The 19,194-nt window shown below is 41.2% G+C and overlaps 1 protein-coding gene across 3 annotated transcripts in view; it reads left to right on the top strand.

Moving 5' to 3' along the window:
* Nucleotides 1–258: 258 nt before the first annotated feature.
* Nucleotides 259–19,194, top strand: part of XPO1 (exportin 1) — a 36,422-nt gene continuing 17,486 nt past the window's right edge. Inside the window, exons 1-5 of one of the 3 annotated variants that reach the window (XM_057382616.1) lie at nt 259–391; nt 920–975; nt 4,479–4,610; nt 8,193–8,294; nt 12,100–12,172. In XM_057382616.1, coding sequence (XP_057238599.1) covers nt 4,485–4,610; nt 8,193–8,294; nt 12,100–12,172 — 301 coding nt within the window. In that variant the 5' untranslated portion in view covers nt 259–391; nt 920–975; nt 4,479–4,484. Of the gene's footprint in view, nt 392–487; nt 976–1,469; nt 1,593–4,478; nt 4,611–8,192; nt 8,295–12,099; nt 12,173–19,194 lie in introns of those variants that run through there. The other 2 variants (XM_057382607.1, XM_057382624.1) reach the window with 2 other exon arrangements.

Genomic DNA, 19,194 nt, shown 5'->3' with positions numbered 1-19,194 from the left:
GAGGCGGGGCCTCTTGAATGACAGCTCGGCTCGACCTATCAGAAAACWGCGGCTCCCCCCTTAGCGCGCAAAGCGCTGCTTGAGAGGGGGCGGATCCCCTCTGCTCACCCCCCCACCGCCGCTCGGTCCCCCCGCCCCTCCGAGGCGCGCAGCAGATTGACAGCAGGTCTGACCAATCAGCGCGGCGGTCKCCTTCGCGGCGGCAGATCCCGAGGCCAATGGGAGCGGCGGATGGGCGGGGCCTCCGAGGTTTCCAAACGCTCCGCGGCGCCATGGGCTGAAAACTAAACCGAGATGGAATCTCCCAGTCTGAACCGGTTTGAGCCGGTTCCGAGCCTGTGGCATTAGGAGGGGGAGACGCGCCGCACTCAGTCCCCGCCGCCGCTGCCGCGTGTGTGACCTGCTCGTAGGGGACCCGTAGCTGAGGGGGCGAAGTTTAGTGCGAGCCGCGGGGTGGGCGGCGGGAATGGGGGCGAACTGAGCGCCGGGCGGGGAGGGCAGCAGCCGCAGGGGCAGCGAGAGCCGGCGCGGCCGGGCCTGGGCGGCGCGGGAGGCGCAGCCGGGTAGATCCCCCCGCACGAGCGAGGCCGGAGCGCCGCGCCGGCCGCTTTCCCGGGGCTGAGGGGAAGGCGCGGAGCTGAGCGCGGAGCCCCGGGGGCCACTGCGGGCGCCTGGTGCAGCCAGGCCGGGCACGCTGCGAGGGGAGGAGTGGCGCTACTAACCCCGACCCACCACCGAGGAGGGAGCGCTTGCCTTTCCCCCCACCTCCTGCCGTGGTGGTTTTTTCCCCTCTTTCCGTGGTGGTTTTTTTTCCCCTCCTTCCGTGGTTTTTTTTTTTTTTTTTCCTTTTTGGGAGGGGGTTATTTTTGGTGGTCTTTTTTTATTTTCATTTTTTTTTCTTGTGGCGTGTGGTGGTTAGAAACTTGGCTCGCTCGCCCCTACTTTTTGAAGGAAGAGGCTGTGAGAAACCCCTAGGTAAGCGAGGGTTGCGGGGGGGTCGCGATGGGCAACGCGGAGGGGGCAGAGGGGTGGATTTTGGGGGCAGAACGGGGGAATGTGCCCGTGCTGGGGGCACAGAGCCTGGCCTGTGCTGGGAAACATGTAATGGACCCCGTGGAGAAGCCCTGAGGGGCCGGGGTGCGCTTRGATGGGGTTTGGGGTACGAGCATCCCCGGCCTGGCCGAGCGCAGCCACGGATGCTGCGGGGGATGCTCCTCGTTAGGAAGGGGCCGGGTGGGCTAGGATCGGGTACGGGCAAACCCGGCGACATAATCTGTAAATTATTAGGAGTGGAAGTTTCCAGAAATATTTTTTTGTGTGTGTGTGTGTCTGTGCAGCAGTATTGAAACGTCCGCCTGGATCACGTGGGGAGCCCTGTATAGAGCGCAGGGCTGGAGCCCAGGGGAGGAGGAGGAGGAGGAGGGAGGGGCTGCGGGGCCGCCGCGCTCCGCAGGGCCCCAGCCCGCCCGACCCACCGCCCGGGCCCGTTCCCCGCCGGGAAGCGGGGCCCTGCCGGCCCGAGCCGGGAACCGGAGGGGCTGCCCGGGAGCTGGGGCGCTGCTGCAGGAACCGGGGACGGGCCTTCGCGCTGGGTGGGTGTGAGTTATTTCCAGCCAAAAATGAACGCTCCGAGGTGTCGGGCAGATGTTACTTAATCCGTCTCGTCCTTCTCCTTCACATGTGTGTGAAGGAGCGAAGGGAAGGGGCGGTTTCGTTGCCATTGCTGGCGTGTGGCGTGTGATGCGTTTCAGAGCCACTCACCCCTCCTGGGTGGGATTTACAAGTGATGCAGCTAATTGCTTGGAAGAGGGAGGCAGTTCATTTGCATTGCGTGCTTAGAAATGGGGCACAGTGACTCTTCCAGGGTGGGTTTGTGGTTTTTTTTTTTTTTTTTTTTTTAGTCGCTGCCCCCAATGAGCTTTAAATATCTGGGTTGAAGGTGCTGTAGGATTCATGGTGAATGCTTAGCATTTTTTACTATTAAATGCCTGCTGTTATTTCTGGGTGCTACATGCCAAAATGAATCGAGTCTACCACAACAAGCTAACTGTTGTGTTAAAGGTCCAGGGTCATCGAGAGTTGGGATAACTGTGTAAACAGTGCTGTAAATGCAGTTCTTTTGACCTTCGGTAGATGTCACATTCTTGCTGTGTTGTAGTTCAGATATTTTTCTGGGTTTTTTGTTGTTTTTTTTTTCTTTTTTTTAAAAACTTCTGTTTGTATTTGCTCATTTATTGAAGAATTGAGCAGTGGTGGTTCTTGGAGCTAAGGCTTAAACCTATTCTGGAGTTCAGGCCTGATGGGGGAGGGAAAAGTGTAGGAGTACAGTAAATCAGAGATTATGAGCTTCATGTGGGTACGGTGTTAGGAGTGGGAGATCGAATTGGTTGCAGTTGGTGTTGGCCACAAAGCCGCCATTTCTGTGTTTCGGCTGGCGAAGTAGGTAGGTCATTTTGAAGATAATGCTGGGAGTGGCGAAGGGCCCTATTCAAAACATTTCCTTTCTGCTTCCATGTGGTGAATAACTTCTCTTGGTCACGCTGCTCGTCCTTGGGGCTCTCAGGGCGGCCTGAAAACCACCGGAAGAGGTTCAGGTCTGAAATGAATGGTGCTACCTAAGAAGCGACTGGTTCGCGATATTTATTGTAGTTTGGAAACCGCTTTCCCGGCTCACGGTTCAGCCGTGGAGGCCAGATGTGGACAAAAAGGGGCGTGCCTGGGAGCACGAGTGACTGGGGGGAGCATTAACCACTCTGAGACTCTTCATGGGTGCAGTTTCCTTCTAGTGGTGCTGCTCACTTGTCTGCCAGGTGATATTTTCAGAGTCCTGAGTAAAAAGAATGAAATAAAGTCAGCCTTTCCCGCTGTTGTGTTTCTTGGTTCCAAACTTAGCATTTCAATTTTGAAATCATTTGGAGTTGAAGGAGGGAAGAACTGGCATGGAATGTTATGTTCTGTACTTGTTTCTTCTGGTTTTCCAGGTACATGTTGTAGAAAGACTTGACTGGATGTTGAGATGGAGCCCTCAAAATGGTTATGTTTCTGTAGTAATACTGAATTTTCTACTTGAAAATTCAATTAAAATATTTGTTACTTATATATAGAAGTAAAAGAAATTGCTTGACATTACTTGCAAATACACATTTCTAAACAAAAGATTTTTCTTGTGTGAATGCTGCTGTAAGACTTTCACTTAATTAGTAATTACTAGGGTTGAGGCACAGGTTTGTCTTGCTCCTTACTTCTGAGCATGACTTAAATACATAAAGCACAAATTCTTACTTACACAGGGAATTATTTAGTAAGAGCAAATCTGACTTTATGGGGTGTGTTTCTGGAAGAGTTTCAGGTTGTCTTTCTGAGTATGCAGATGGCTCTGGTATAACTTTTTGATTGATCTTGCACTTGTCCAGACTTCTGGCTGTTCGTTAAGTGAGCAGTTTTATGTGAGATTTGTAGGTTTACAGGGTTTGAAAAGGAATATGAGACTGGTGCTGTAGGTGGTAGGGTGGGAATATGTGTTACACTGCCACTGACAGTGAGAAGAGGGCAATAAACTTGATTAGGTGTTTCCAGTGTGGGGGAGGATGGTGTGAAAAAGGTAGAGCAATAACTTACCAATGAAAATTCTGTGGCTTCTGGATTGTTTTTCTGCTTTTCACGAATGTCTTTATCTTGCACCAGTCTCTGGCTGGTAAAGAATCTTACATGCACGCCCCACCTGACTCCCTTTGCATAATATCAAAGCTGCTCTATTTAGGACAAAGAGTTAATGCATGTGTCCCTGGGATTAGGGGACCTGGAACCTCCAGCAGAATTCCATTTAAGTTTGAAGTGATCTCATGTGGCACATGGAGTAACCTGCTGAGTTAACAGTCCCTTTGCTTTATGTTCTCAAAGTGCCTTCAGTCAACTTAGTTTCAATGGTAATTTTTTACTTGTATGTGGTTAACTTGTAAGGTGGTTWTCTTTTTTCCCCTAACTATTTGAAAAATGCCCTCTGGCTAATTTCTTGCTCTGTGWGTAGATCACGTTTCACCTCCTTACCCAAGAGTTTAAAAGCTTTTGGAACTGATCTTCTGAATGTGCTTGTTGGCCTTGGGAACTTGATACTCGCTGAGATTGCCAGTATGGGTTTTGGATGTAGTGACACAAGGCTTTTCTACCAGCAAATGTGTACAGGGACTGGTAGGGGTTGATGCCTGCTTTGAAATAAGTCCTAGGGTGCTGATAAGAGCCCATTCTCTAGTCTGACTATTATACTGTGTTTTACCTGTTGAAGAACCTGAGAGTTGAGCTGGGTAGTGATTGTGAATTTTTCAGAGAGAAGGGAAGTTGGTCCTTGTATGTGCCCCACAATCAAAGCAGTGTTGTATTCAGTTTTATCTCAAGTGAGCTAAGTTGAAGTACGTGCTTTGCAGCTGCATCTGATAACAATTTCCTATTAATTGATCAAATTTTTAAAATTTATTTTGCAGTAATCTATGCCAGCAATTATGACAATGTTAGCAGACCATGCAGCTCGTCAGCTGCTGGATTTTAACCAGAAACTGGATATCAATCTCTTGGACAATGTGGTGAACTGCTTGTACCATGGAGAAGGTGCACAGGTAAGGTGGACTTGGAACCTACATTTATTGACCATGTTTAACCTTACAGCAAATCAGCCGAGCAAAATCAATTAACTTCAATAACAATCAGTAATATTAGTGAATTTACTGAGCTAGTGACTGGAATATCACTGGCAGTCACGTGAAATGTGAGTTCACATTGAAATGACACTTGGAAAAACGTTTATTTGGTGTGTGTTCATTTCTAGCTTGCCTTTTGCTGTTGAGAATTGTTAGCAAATACAATTTGGTAAGGACACTTCTGCCTGCAGCTCACYTTTACTGACTTAGTTCTTCAGGAAGGTCTGAGCTACCTGTTAGTTGTTACCATAGACAGGATTGTGAAGCCATAAACTTAATGTTGGCTTCAGTGAAGAATTGTATCTAAAAGAAAAGTCTTTACAGTAATGTTATTACTGGGATGTATTTATAAAGAAACATGTCATGCATATTTAATAGAAGAGTTTGTTCCCATTTTATGTCTGAATTATGGTCTTCTTAATTTCCCATTACAGTTTGCACAGGTTCTTCTGCACTCTTTTCTTYGGACTTAGTGCAGATTGTGAATTAATAAGTTGAAATAGAGGGTCTGTGCATTTGTGTGTTTGCATGTTGCCTTGAAAGTGAATCTTGTATTGCTTTTATCTGTTTCTTGAGCTACTTTGGAAACGAGACTTAAATGCTGGGAGCAAGTATTGCTACAAGGGTATTGGCATAGTTCCTTCTTCTAGCAGATTTTAATTGTTCAGGCTCAACAAATTGGGAGTTTCAGTGTCAGGCATCTYTTACTTAGATAGTCTTGCACAACAATAAGTGAATTAAATGGGACAAAGTAGCTGATGCTTTTCTATTCTTTCCAGCTGTTAGAATAAACAATGATATACTTGCTTATATTTGCTTTGTGTATCTCTAAAGAAAAAAGGGCCATTGTAAAGCTTACTAATGTGAATTCCAACAGGTTTTGAAATACTGTGGTTTTTAAAATATTTGCATTTTGAGTGTCCTAAATTCAAGTAGTTACTTGCTGTAGTTTTTTAAGTGCTTGAAGGACAGAAAACTCYTTGTAGCTTTTGCCTTAAAAGTATGGACTATAGCACTTATTTTGTGCTCTTTTATTGCCCTACAAAATAGGTGATACTTATAGTATTGTTTGGTCTGAAGAGAGTTGAAAGAATTGGGGAGGTTTGTAAGGAAAACAAGGGAATTACACTCAATACAATGATCAAATTGCCATTGTTCTGGCATTGTGAGAAATTGCTTCACTTCAAACAGCTGGAAAAAGTCTCCTGTTTTAGAAAATTAATGCAAAAGGAAGCAAAAATTCAAGAGGTGGTGTTTAACTGGCAGAAGTAAATTTGATATAAACTTCTGTTGTATGCATGTACTAATACGCGTCACCTCAATGAAACTTTTGGTTAGCTATTTACTATGTTTCCAGAGAGAAGACATTTCAGGGAGTCTGGGCTTTTCCTTCTTCAAGGGGGTTCAAAAGTTCCTTCAGGAARAAATGGTCCTCTATGGAGTCTGACAGCTCAAGTTCCATCCTAAAGGGTGACAGGAATAATAAAAGTTGAGGAAGCTAAAYATTAAAATTGGGAGATTATCAGTGGTTTTCCTGGAATAGGTCAGGGTAATGTCAGGGTAAAACAGGTTTAGAAAGCAACCTGAATGGCCTGTGCTGAACTTGCTTTCAGATTCACCTGTCTCCTCCTTCTGCTTAGTTCTTATCTCTGCTTGCAAAACTGYTATCTGCTGATCTATATTAGGCAAGAAAGAAGCTATTTTCTGTCCTAGAGRTTTTTTTTTTCTCTTAGTTTTTTTKGGGTATGCTTCTCTGGAAAGAAAGAATGTCCCCACCCAGTGCTACACATGACTAAGGAGATTTCATGCAACTCATAAATGTTTACCTGGACTCATCCCAGCCTCTTAGTTCCATTGATCTGTTAGATCTTCAYACATCCAGAAAGATTATTTGTGAATTTCATTTTGGTACCAGCAACACCACGAGGCTTTGTTCTTGATTAACCATTATTATTAAATTTATACTGTTTGTGAAACTGCAGGCTTTGATGTCCAGAAAAGGGTTTAGTGGGTATGAGAGCAAACTCTTAGTGTTGGGAGAAGGATATGGAGTGTCTGTATTCTGTAGGTGTTGAAATTGGATCCTGGGATATGTCATCAGTATTAGAAGCAAACAGRAGGTCAATATATAAACACACTTGCATGTTGAACCTCGAAGTAATATGCCTGTTCCTTCTCTCTTAAAACTAAAGTGTATTAAAAGTGTTAAAAGTGGTGGGTTTTCTTTTTTTTTTTTTTTTTTGGCCCATAACAAATCTGCAGCGACTTACTTGCTGGTCCAGTTGCTCTACTGTGCTCATATCAAGTAGGGGTGCAAGTAGTATTGTGCAGATAGTTGAGGCATCCTTGCTCTTTTCTGTTGGAACCTCCAATTTTATTTTTTAAATCTCATGCCAAATTTGTCAGTTTCTTGTATCTTATATATATAGGTTTTGGGTCTTGATTGGATTTCTAAGTAACTGAAGATACATRTTTTTTTACACCAATTAATGACTAGCTCAGGTTCATACTTGGATGAGACTAGAAATCTTCATGGCTGTAGTAAGTACTAGTTGTTGAAGTTAATCCTCAAGTAAAGCTTTAATTGGTCTAACTCTGTTAGTCTGTTGAATTGGCTCTACAGTGCAGTGAAAGAGTAAAGTAAGTTCTGTTAATTGTATTGTAAAATGTCAATYCTGTTGGTAAGGCAGCGTCTGATGCTTGTGGGGGATGCAATGTGCAGCAAGATTTGTCAGTACACTGCACTTTTGGAAATGGCTGACATCAGTTTGGCTCCCTAAAAATGCTCAGGGATATCCAGGCTTTTGAAAAGAATGGCTAAAATGAATTTGGCTATTTCAGTTTGTAATTGCTTCAGATGAGCTTTTCAAGAAATCACTATATCTAGGACAGTAATTGGTAATGTCAGTCCCAAGGAAGAGCAAACCATTAGCATGACCAGCTCCCTTCCTTCCACCAGTAGGTTTTTATTACGGTTTTGTAGGTTGTTAGGTACACCAAGGCTTCCTCAGAAGTAGGGATTGGAGACCTCTAATGCTCTGCTCTGTGGTTCTTTAAAATAAAATCAGCAGTTCTACAGTAATAACTTTGCAGCATGAAACAGTCCTTGAATATGAGTGTTTCCAATGGAACTAGAAAGTTTGGGTGCCCTAGATTGAAATTTTATCTAGAGGACTTTGTGGAAGGGGAGAAAATTTCATTGCCTAGTAGGTTTTCCTCATACTGTGTGCTGTTCTTGCACGTTCACTGCTGGTCTGGGTAAATCATTCAGTGTGGAAGAGTGGAACTGAGTAATTGCTGTCCTGCATCAATGGGCTTTTGGAGTTTGGTTGTTACTAAACTTCAGCTGTCACAGAAAGAGGCTTAAGGGACTTGCTGCTGGTTGAGTTCTGCCTAACTCTTAGATAAGTAATTTAAATGAAATGTTACATATTGATATCTTCACTGACGGTATATAACTTAAATAATGCTAAYACTTTTTCAAATCAAATTTTCTTTCAGCAAAGAATGGCACAAGAAGTGTTGACTCACTTAAAAGAACATCCTGATGCGTGGACAAGAGTTGATACTATTTTGGAGTTCTCTCAGAACATGAATACCAAAGTAAGCAAATTAACTTTTATTTATTTGGTTTTCCTCTTTCTTCCATTCATAAACTTTGAGGAAGGTATCTCATTTTTAGATGTAGACTTTCTTGATTCAAACCACATTTTTTTGTCTTGTTCTCAAAGTTGGCTTTAAACAAGAACTGTAAATGAAAAAAATATTCAGACCTCCTTTTACACTGACAAGAGTTTCTCCCTTTTTTTTTTTGAGGATGAGGTAAATTGGATACACAGTTTTTTTGAAAGCACATACAAGCATTATGCCAGTTCCCAAGACTGGTTTTGTGTCTATATAAATATGAATAATAAAAGGTCTCCTAGAGCCACATTTTATCCTTGGGTAAGTGCTTGGCTGTTTGTGATCATAATGAAAGCCATGTGCAYGTAACTGAGGAGAAAATGTGTCCCTAGGTGTGTTAAAGACAAAACAAACCTTACTAGACCAACGTTCTGAGCAATCATTGAAGGTTAAGCACCCCACAGTTTGTAGTACAAGATCAGTTCTTTGCTACTACACAGAATTTTCTTTGTGCTGCTGTTGGAAATCCATCCATTATKGTAGAGGCTAAGATGGGCAGAATTCAGGGCCTTTTCTGCAATTTGAAATGCTTTACCTAAGACTTGTAAAGTTTGAGCCAAAAAGATGATCAGAGTGTTTTCACTGTCTTAAGTTTGATGATTATTATCTCAAATAACTGACATGCATGTTTTTCTGCTGGATACACACTGTGTTCAAACAGAAAAAATTGTGTTTGGATGGTTTCTGAAATCATGTGGTATTCATGAAGCAGTTCATATTTTTTTTCATTGCTCTCTGAAGTTGAGGGGAAAACAGTTTAAAGAACTTCCTCAAAGTAACACCTTTAAGCACCTTTAAGTAACAGTGTTTGCCTGTTTGCTTGCCTGGTAAACTTTGCTTTTTGTACTGACAGACATTACTAATGTTTAAGTTGATTTATCAACAGTATTTTTAAAAACTCAAATTTGTCTTGTGAAAAATGAGATGATTAGAGGAACAGAAAGAAAGCAACAGGTAAAGAATTCTTCAATTTACATAAATTGCAAATGATTTGGTGCTAAATTTATGCACTATGACATTTGGCTTTTATGCAATCATATTTTTTCTTTAATTAAAGCTGTTAACACTACCTGATATTAATCATAATGTTCCATTATGTTGATTGCTTGTAATAGGAAGAAAAGGGGTGTCTTCCTGTGCAACTGACACAGCTAGGCTTTGACGGCAGGCCTCCACAAGGTCTACCCTTTTGATTCCCTTTAACTGAATTCTGTTCATCAATTGTTTTTTGTTTCTTGGGAGGTGGGAGGGAAAGGGATTTGGTGCATAAAATAAGTAATAAGGGTGCCATAGAAATTTCTACCATAGGGATCATTTAATGTGGTTTTTTTTGAGTCTTTGCTGTTGCCTGTCCCTCATCTTCATAACGGGGCAATGAATAAGTGATAGACAATTAGCCACAAGCAAACCAGGAGCAAATGAGTTTTTGAAAGGCTTCTGTCTTACACAGTTGCGTTCATATGTACCGTTGCTGTAGTTGATTAGAGCAGAACTTTGTAATTTGTATCAGTGATGTGTTTGATTMGTGGTGCATGTCATTATCAGAGAAACAAAAGTAATTAGAACTGTCAAATCAAATAAAACAAAGTAAAAACCCCACAAGGCCCCTTGCAGGATATTGAGGCTGATGGAGCCCTTCCAASGTGGTGTGGCCAGGAGGGTGTGCAGGTGAGGGTTGTATGCAGGGATTTTACTGCTGTTGCTGTTCAGTGTCACATGCAGGTGTTAAGGAAAAGGAATATTTTTAGGACTGAGGAAGAAGTGAACAAGACACGGCAGAGGGCAGAACTGAAGTCACACATGTACAAAAGAATGAGTAGAAACCTTTAAAGCATGAACAGTTTAAGGTCCATGAACCCAAATGGTATGTTTGAGCAGGTACTGAGGGGTAGGTTTGGCAGATTGCTAGAGGTGTCTGTCCTTTTCTTTGACTCGAGGAAATTCTAAGTGAGGGAATAACGCACTAAAGATGAGGTCTGTCCTTAGTCTGYTAGATTTTTCATTTAAGTTTCATTTGGTCATATAGTGTTTATTTAAAATGAACCTAGACTTGCCCTTTTGATGTAAAAGCTAAGTAAGTTTACTTGTGGAAAAGAGTTTGGAAGCKAAATGAACATTTCTAGTAGGCTGGTACCTGAAAAATTAATGTGTGTGCCTGTAGAACATAGAAATTTCATGTGAGTTTAGATGTGATTCAGGAAAGTTAGCACTGTCTGATATAAATATTCATACTGTCAACATTGTTAGGAGCTTTTGTAAGTATGTTTTGTATCATGAGGCTGGATCAGTTGCAGATGGTGTCTGTAAATTTTTAGCRGTGGCTGAAATCACTTCCTGTGAAGCATTTTGCTTAAGAATGTTTTTGCACGTTTTCCTTCATGAAAATTCCCTTGATTTCATTTAGCTTTTATGTTACGTAATTAAATCCATTCACAGGTTAAAATCTAGTTGATCAGCTTTTGCTGCTGACAATGGAGGAAATAAAAATACCTGCCAACTTTCTGTAATTCATAATTTTTCTTCTTGCCCAAGATTGTGGAAGGGGAAGAGAATATTTTGCAAATGCAGGATGTGCACCTGAAATCTCCTGGAAACTGGGATCAGATAGAGAAGCAGAGGGATGTAGGTTATGTTAAGATGAAAACAGCAAAAATGCTCTTATAATACAATGTAGTTTGGGACAGTCTACATTGTGTTTTTTAATTAAATTGAAGTCTCTATGATCCCTTTGGTCGAAATGCTAATGATCCTACTTTGTGTAACAACTAACCATTTTAAAGAGGAACTCTTATTCTCAGCCAAACTTGGAACTGTGAAAACTTGAGTTTACCTTTCAGGCATTGATGTGACTTTTTCTTCCTAATCCACTGCAGATAACGTAAATGCAAAACTCCTTGTCCCCTTTTCTCTCCTGTCTATTCATGCTAATGGGGTTTTACATATTGAAGTTCTTTGATCATATAATAAACTCCTTTCCCTGTTACTGTGAGTTGGCAGTAGGGACAAATGGGCAGAGGGAATGGCTATTTGCAACGTTAATGGTTTTGGGTAAGAACATAGGAAGGAATTCCTGAAAGGTAAAATGATTTTCAAGAGCTTATTCACATTTTACTGTTCTTTGACTGAGCACAAAAGTTCATCTTTAAATAGTAGAAATAGCTGCCATATTGGGGTGGGTATTGAAATTAAATAAACCTGTGGGTTGTCTTGCTGTTCCTAAAGTAACACACCAGTGAAGTTTGGGAAATACTTTTTCTAGAAGTGCCAGTGTCAGGACATGTGATGCTAAGACAAGATTTTTTTTCCAGCTCTTAGAGGAACAATAGGAAGCTTGAGATACCATCCAAGCTGCTAAATATTTTAGGAGCCTGGTTGGGTTAATACTCAAACTTAGGAGCAGTCATTTATGATACAAATTCATATCTGGCTGCAACTTTTCCAGATAGCCAAAATTGTCTGCCAGAGGCCTTTTCATTATTGTTTTTCCCCCCTCCTGGTGTGAGCATGATCAAACAGCAGGACTTAGTATAGCCAAGAATGAAACAAGAAAATGCAATGCATGAAACCTCAGTAAATGGGTGAATAGTCATATATTTAATAAAATTTTTAGTTTAATAATCTTGAAGTCTTAGATATTAAGTGTGAATGTCTGATTGAATGAGAGTCCTGCAAGTTGGTTAGTCCTACAGTAATGTACTCACATGTTGTCCTTCTCCAATTTCAGTATTATGGACTGCAAATCTTGGAAAATGTGATAAAAACAAGATGGAAGATTCTTCCAAGGAACCAGTGCGAAGGTAGGGAGGGATTTTTGTCTTTCCCTCATAAATTTGTATATTAACTGAGATTTAGACCGTCAATCTCTAATTTTCAGCTTCAAATGCACAATTTTAGTAACTTTCTGTCATGTGTTATGACCATCTGAGCTCTTGAATGATGAAACCACATCATTCCCTTTTGTGTTAGTAGTCTCAGTGGGTTGGTGTGCAGCTGAAATTCTGTAAATTTGGGCAAGAGATTTGATAGTTTTGAGACATCTGTGGTGAGCCCCTGGCTTTGAGGCAGAAGTTTTGATTGTCTGTACATGGCACAGGAGGTTTTCTTCCCCCTCTCTGAGCTGTGTGTGCAACCCCAGCAATGTTCTGTCATTTTCTAGTAGACTCTGTGGTCCACTTGCTACCATGTGTAGATGTGTGTAATTGTTTTGGAGTYGTAAGCAGCCTACAGTGCTTTTAAAATTGAAACACTAAGTAAATGCACTTTCTTACCTATTGGTGGTCACTCATTCTGTTAGGCAGTGAGATACTGTGCAGTTTGGTTTAATTCATCTAAGTGTATATACAGGCAGATTGCTGTAATTGCAGTGTATGGTAACCCCAAGTCTTCCATCAATGCAAGGAAGCTGGAAGTCTTAAAAGAAATGCTGTGTTTGGTTTATGGGTTTTTCCCTCTCCTGTAGCTTCCAATGTTGTTGACTTTCAGATATTGGCAGCAGTATATGGAGGTACCCCTGTGGTGCAGGGTTAATACTTATTCACATGGCTTGCTGTCAAGTCATCAACTTGGACTTCAAAACATTAAGTGCAACCACTTAAAATTCTTGACGTTGAATGTTGTCGCTATTCTGTACTTGGCTTTTTACTAAAAGCTGGTTTTGGAACTAATTGAAATTATTCCAGGTTTCTGTGTTCTGCTGTGAGCTTTTATTAACCATRCTGAGACATGCTTTACATTTTTACTGCCAGTGCTTAGGTTCTGAAACTATATTAATTAAAACAGAATTTTAAGTGTTAATGAAAGCAAATGCACAGAGAGAGACTTCTACAGTTTTGTGCTTATTCCTCTTCTCACCTTTCGTCCGTTCCTTCCAACTATAGGTTGACAAAAGACATAGGTTGACTTGTCTTTGAAAGTAAAACCTAAAGTGAAGTTTCCATTTATTCTGCTGTTGGAGGTTTCAAGGGARCAGCTTCAATTAAGGCTCGGACACAACTATGCCCCTTTGAGTTAAAGTGAACTGTTCTTTGTGCTCATAATTATTGGGGTGTCTCAGCTTAGTCATATWTTGTTACATTCTTGGCTGTGAGCACTTTGTTTCAGCAGTTGGTGGTTGTTTTCCTTAATTTTTGGCTATGGGAGCAGGACAGGAGCAAAGGAGTTAGTTGTATTGCCCACTGGTGAAGGGAGAGGTGTATTAGAGTAGATCTCACAGGGATGTACATAATAGTTTGGAACTGAACAAGTGCCAAATACAGGATGTACTTCAGGAATTAKAAGTCCTAAAATTCATGCTCTTAATGCATAGGGGAGCTGAGAAATAGTGATGGTAGGCTGAGATTGTTGCTGGCAGCACTTGGGTCATGTTATCTCTTYCTTAACAGTGACAATGGTGTTACAGTGGTTCCTTCCACTTGAGAAGATGCAATAACTCCATATGTTAAAAGGCATAATAAAGTTATTGTCTGTAGTTATGTAATCATCTTGAAGTATTCTATTCTTACTTTTCCTGACTTGCATACCTGTGAAAGCTCCAGAGGAAATCAAAAAATCCTTTATACTAACATGTTGTTTGCTCAGYTTTTAAAACATTTTCCCTTGAACAGAGCCAAATTAAAATTGTGAAATTTATTTTTTATCCTGTTTTAGGGAATTTGGGTTAGCTGGCTTTTACTTGTGTGGTAGAAGAGGAACCAAATGTATTTACTGTACCCATGGCATTTTATCCAGCTTGGCCTCAGTGGTGTAGGAGGGAGAATCTCTTTCATCTCTAATCCAGTTTGATCTGGTCTGTGGTGGTTGTTTTTTAATTTTTTTATTTGGCTCATGATACTGGCTGGTACAAAAGAACTGCTCCAGAGCTCATTCAGGTGGCTTGATTACCTGGGAGATAGTAAGGCTGGTTAAATTGAGGTTTCCTTGACTCCAGCCATCCTTTGGTTGACGTTGACGGGATTTTCCTGTTTGAAGTGTAACTGTTGGAATGTGTGTGCAGGAAACTGAAACTCAGTATACAAAGAGGTGCTTAGTAACATGCAAAGCARATCATGCAGGTTTCAAAGTTTTACCTTTTATCTTAATGTCTTAAAGATGTCTTCTGGATGTCTGGGTGGTTTGTGTAGTAAATACTGCTGACAAATCTTAGTGTCGGTTAAGAGGAAACGAAATGTTTTTATGAGAAAAACATTGTTCCCCCTTTGTAGCAGCAGCAGTGCTTAAGAGTTAAAGTCAAGAGCTGACCTGAATTAAATGGTGAGTGAACAAAAAAAGTTTTTGAAACAATATCCCTGAAACTTGTTGAGGAGAAATAAAGCAATGTTGTCAATACAGAGCCTGAACTGTAACTTTTCTTACAGGTTTGTTGTTGTTGTTTAACAAGTTGTACATCAGAATGACTTGTTGGTCCTTGAGGTTAGCCAGAGGTTTGCTCCTGCTTCTGTCTGAATGCTTTGAGGTTTCAGCTTCCAGCCTGGAATTTCAAATGCAAGGAGGAAAATGTTTTCTTCAGATGTGTTCTTCAGACTTGAAACTCTGTTCTGAAGTTGGCTTTTGTTTTAAAATAGCTTTTGTGTTTGAGCTTTTCTGRCTCTGCTACCTTTTAACTTTGGTGAACCAGCTTTCTCTTCCTCCAGTGTTGTCATCACTTTTGAAGAGTTCATTTTTATCTTTCCATTATTCTGAAACAGGAATTGGRCAAAACAATCAACTTACAATTTTAGAATACTGATGCAATTACTCTGTGTTTTGTTTTTCTTGATTTTTTTGTTTGTTTTAGAAGTTAGCATTTTGAACCAGTTTATTTTGTAGACAAAAGTGGAGTTCATGGGTGACAGAAGGGGTTAAATTCAGATTTCTGGCCTGCATGTTGAGCCTTGAGACGTGTTTGGATATAGCCCCCAAAACTGGGTTAGCCATGCTCAGTGTGATTTATTCAGTCCTCAGGAGAGTACTTGGAATGGCTCTTACAGGTACACAAATGATGTCATGTGGTTTTCATTCAGGCCTCTCTGAGGCAGGTGATGTATTCCAGAACATCCCAGGCAGTGCTGAACTTGGCTGATTGCCAGGGTATTGTGCCATCATTCTCAAGTTGAAGTTCTCAGCTTATTAAGGTGGGATACTAAATTGCTTTAAACTCCAATATCCTTTAGAGCTGATTGTTTAATAATACTCAGAAAGGATGTCATTTGATTAAAGTGCTKTGGTCTCAAAAGGATTTTCTCTGGCAATGTGAAAACCTGCCCTGGAAAGAAAGGCATTTTGGTCTTTAGTGCAGTGATAGGTTTCATTAATCCTGCATTGTGTAATGAAATATGGTTCCTCTGAACAGAGCAAGCTTGTCTGGAGTGTTTGGAGTTGGAATGGATAAAGCACTTCTTCATTATGAAACACAAATTGCTTGTACAACTTCTCTCATTCTGAAATGAAAAAGTGAAGTGTTCAGAGATGCAGCTCAGTGCTTTCCAGGAAGATCCTGGAGTTAAGTGTAAAGCTGTTGATGCAGTGGAAGCTACTGTAGAGAGAAGGTTTTTCTGTGCAGTGATGAGATATTTTAATGGAAATCCTGGTCTGCTTCATGAGGAAGATGTTTCTTTGGTTCTCCGTAATGAAGGAGGGATGCTATATGGCACGTCTGTGTGTRTGTGAAGACAAACTCTGTGCCTGTTTCAAAGTTTTCTGTTGAAAAGCAAATCGATTATGGATTGGTTCAGTTCACCACTAAGGGGGAAAGATGATTTGTGGGATTTTTTGGGAAAGCATTGTTTCTTACGACAAAAAATAAGATGGTATTTTGACCACATTTTGGAGCTGAACAGTTCAGTGTGTTTGTGCATACAAACATCCCCAGAGGGGACAGTTCAGCTTTTACATTTGAAATTCTAATTTTGATTGCAAAATAATGTTAATTTGCTGAGTTACATTGCCCACRTGATTCATTTATGCCTATTATTCTTTAATATAAGCAAAGAATTTATTAAKTTTAGTAAATTAGAGCGAACTTGCTTTTGCAGCACCAGCTAGAATAATTTTTGACACTWGTTAAATGCTTGTGCTCTGTGACTGCACAGGAGGCTGTGCTTGTGTGCCTTGAGGACAAGAAGTGGGTTTGTTGCAGGTATGTGTTTGCTGATTGTGTCCATGGTTATTTACCTGCTGTACTGGGCTGTGACAGGAACTCCTGTGCTCAGGGTACAGAGAGTACAGGAGAAGTAATGGCTTCCTAGAGCACATCCAAAGGTTAAACCCTAGGATATTTCCTCAAGTTCAGGCTGCAGAAATTACTCACGTTGGATAACATGATGTTCCTTTCTGTCCCAGTTCCACTCCAAGCATTGCATAGCTCAGGTCACTTGGGAGAACAACTTTCCCTCCAGGAAGTGTTTCCCTCCCTTCAGTTTTATTGGAAGTTTGCCTCTCTATCGAGGAGCAACTTTCACAGAAGGATAACAGTGTCCAATGTGCATCCAGGAATATTCTAAAAGGCCTCGAGTTCATGCCCTTGCTGTATCATCCCTTTTATGGTGCTTTATACAAAAGTACTTCTTGGGCTTCCCTTGCTGGAAAATGCTGTTCCAGGCCTGGAGCAGGATCTGCTCCCTTTGGTTGCAGATTGTGCTGCGGTCGGTGCAGTTGTAAGGTCAGCTGATCTTCGAAGAACATTTTGTGTGTCCTGGGTGTTGTGGTTGGTGTGGCTTTCAATTAGTTTTGTTGGAAGGTTTGTTTTCCAGCACTGTCTGTCTCTTCCTGCTTGGCTTAGTGAAGGGCCTGAACTTGGCAGTGGTGTTGTTGGGCATCTTCAAGACTTGTTCGGCTGCTTCTGTGATGGAAGGAGACCTTCCAGGCAGTGGTTGTGGGGCTTGTGTATGTCCTGTGCCTTCCCCGTTAACATAACACTTTTAAGTTCCCTGTACACAATGCTTTTAGCTTATCCCATGGATTACTGCCCCTGAAAAGTTTCTTGGACATGTTCTGCTGAAAAATGATAATGAGCCTCTGGGTTGATTTTTTATCAGAATATAAATTTGACATGTATTTGGTCTGCTGAGAATTATCTTTCCTATGGAATGATAGAGAAATGAGCTAAATACGGAGCAGAAACCACAACACTTGAAGTAAAAGAAAAAAAAAGTAGAAAATTACATCTGAGCCAAAAAGTGCATTAGAGAATTTGATAGCTACTGCTTTTAAGGGATTTAAAATTTGACTTTGTTCATTGGATGGACAACTTCAGGAGCCTGCAGCATGATGTGTGACAAGTAGGAAACTTTCTAGGTTGTCTTTTGAGCTGTGGTCACCCTCTTTATTTTTATTTTTCTAATGGAGGAGCTGTGGAGCAGAGCAGCTGTTCTCTGCTGGTCTCAAGGCCAGATCGATGGCAGCACAATATTCAAGTTGTTACTGAATAGCACAATACCATTGACGAAGCAAGATGGAAATGCCATGGATTTGCAGTCAGAACTCTAAGAACAATATTAACTTTTTAATTCCTTTTTGGAATGCAAACAGTTGCAACAGTAGGCTTCCCTTAGTGGCTTGGCAGATGGTTATAATAGTTTTGTTTCTGGCACTGCAATCCTATTTCCATAGTATTTTGGGGGCTTTCATATYTCATTTGTGATTTACTGATATGCTTCAGCAAAGTGTGTGTTTTAGCTTTAGCATGTCAGATCAGGCCTGTGGTGTCAGACCAGTGCTTGGTAATAACTCTTACCCAGTGACTGACAGTGATACTTAGTTTATTAATGATAATTCTCCTGGAGAAATGTGGATTGATCCCAGWTGATGATGATGATGATKAATAGTTCCACTTGTAATTGGARCTACCTGTAGAACAGCTCCTGTCTAGTATGTATCTAATGGCTCAAAGTCTGGATCTAGTTTTTCCGGATTTCATGAGGATGCAATAAATAAACTGTCCCCTCTAATCCTGTTGCTTAAGTCTGAAATGAAAAAAAAAATTACTAAATTTGGTCAAGCCTGAGACAAGCTTTAAAACTTAAAACAGGCTGCTGATTATGTCTTGAAGAGAAGACATTCTTCTTAAAGTGGCAACTTCTGAAGCCTTCAACATGTGCATGCTGTCTGCATGAGTCAGCTGACTTGTCTTGTTGAAGAAATGATTGAAACAAGATTTCTGAGTTCATGAATTTGAATAGCAAAGCATCCACCAATTCTCAAACTTCCTTATGACAAGAGAGCACTTGCCCAGTTTGAAGCATGGTGTCGGAGCTGAACTCCTGGAATATTCACCTGGGTCGTGACTCCAGGCCCTCTGTGTGTGGCTTTTCCTGGGAGATGGGTGTTTCTGTACGGAATGGTTTTAGACATGGATATTGTCACCTGGCAAATCGGTTCTGTGGATTAAGTAATTAGGAGTGACCTGAGGGTTTGGTGGCAAAATGAAACTTAGTGGTCAAGGGTCTTTTGGTTCTACGGTGGAGCCGAAAACTCAAAATTCAAAAACATTTGTAGAAGAAATGTAACAAAATGAATGATTGATTTAAACAGGCTGTGAATTGCCAATGCAAGCAAAGAAAAGAAGAAGCAATAAAGTAGAATTTATTAAGAGTTTGTGGACTCAGAGCAGCCATATGTGCTACAGAAGTGCAGTAATTCACACTCAGATTAATTGTGCTGTATTAATGAATGAAGTTTTAAGTTTTGGTCTTGTAAGATTGCACAGGGGAAGCTTTTCTAAGCTTTGGCACAGTTTTTGACTTTGAAATGTTGTGCATAAAAATTCCTGTCTTTAGAGTGGATTACCTGAGTAGACTGGAGCTTCTAACAACTTCCACGTGCAGTGCAGGTGGTGCATCAAAGC

Source organism: Malurus melanocephalus, unplaced genomic scaffold (genome assembly GCF_030028575.1).
Source record: "Malurus melanocephalus ecotype Western Australia unplaced genomic scaffold, MMel_1.1 scaffold_13, whole genome shotgun sequence".
NCBI lineage: Eukaryota > Metazoa > Chordata > Aves > Passeriformes > Maluridae > Malurus > Malurus melanocephalus.
This window is presented reverse-complemented; position numbering and strand designations above follow the sequence as displayed.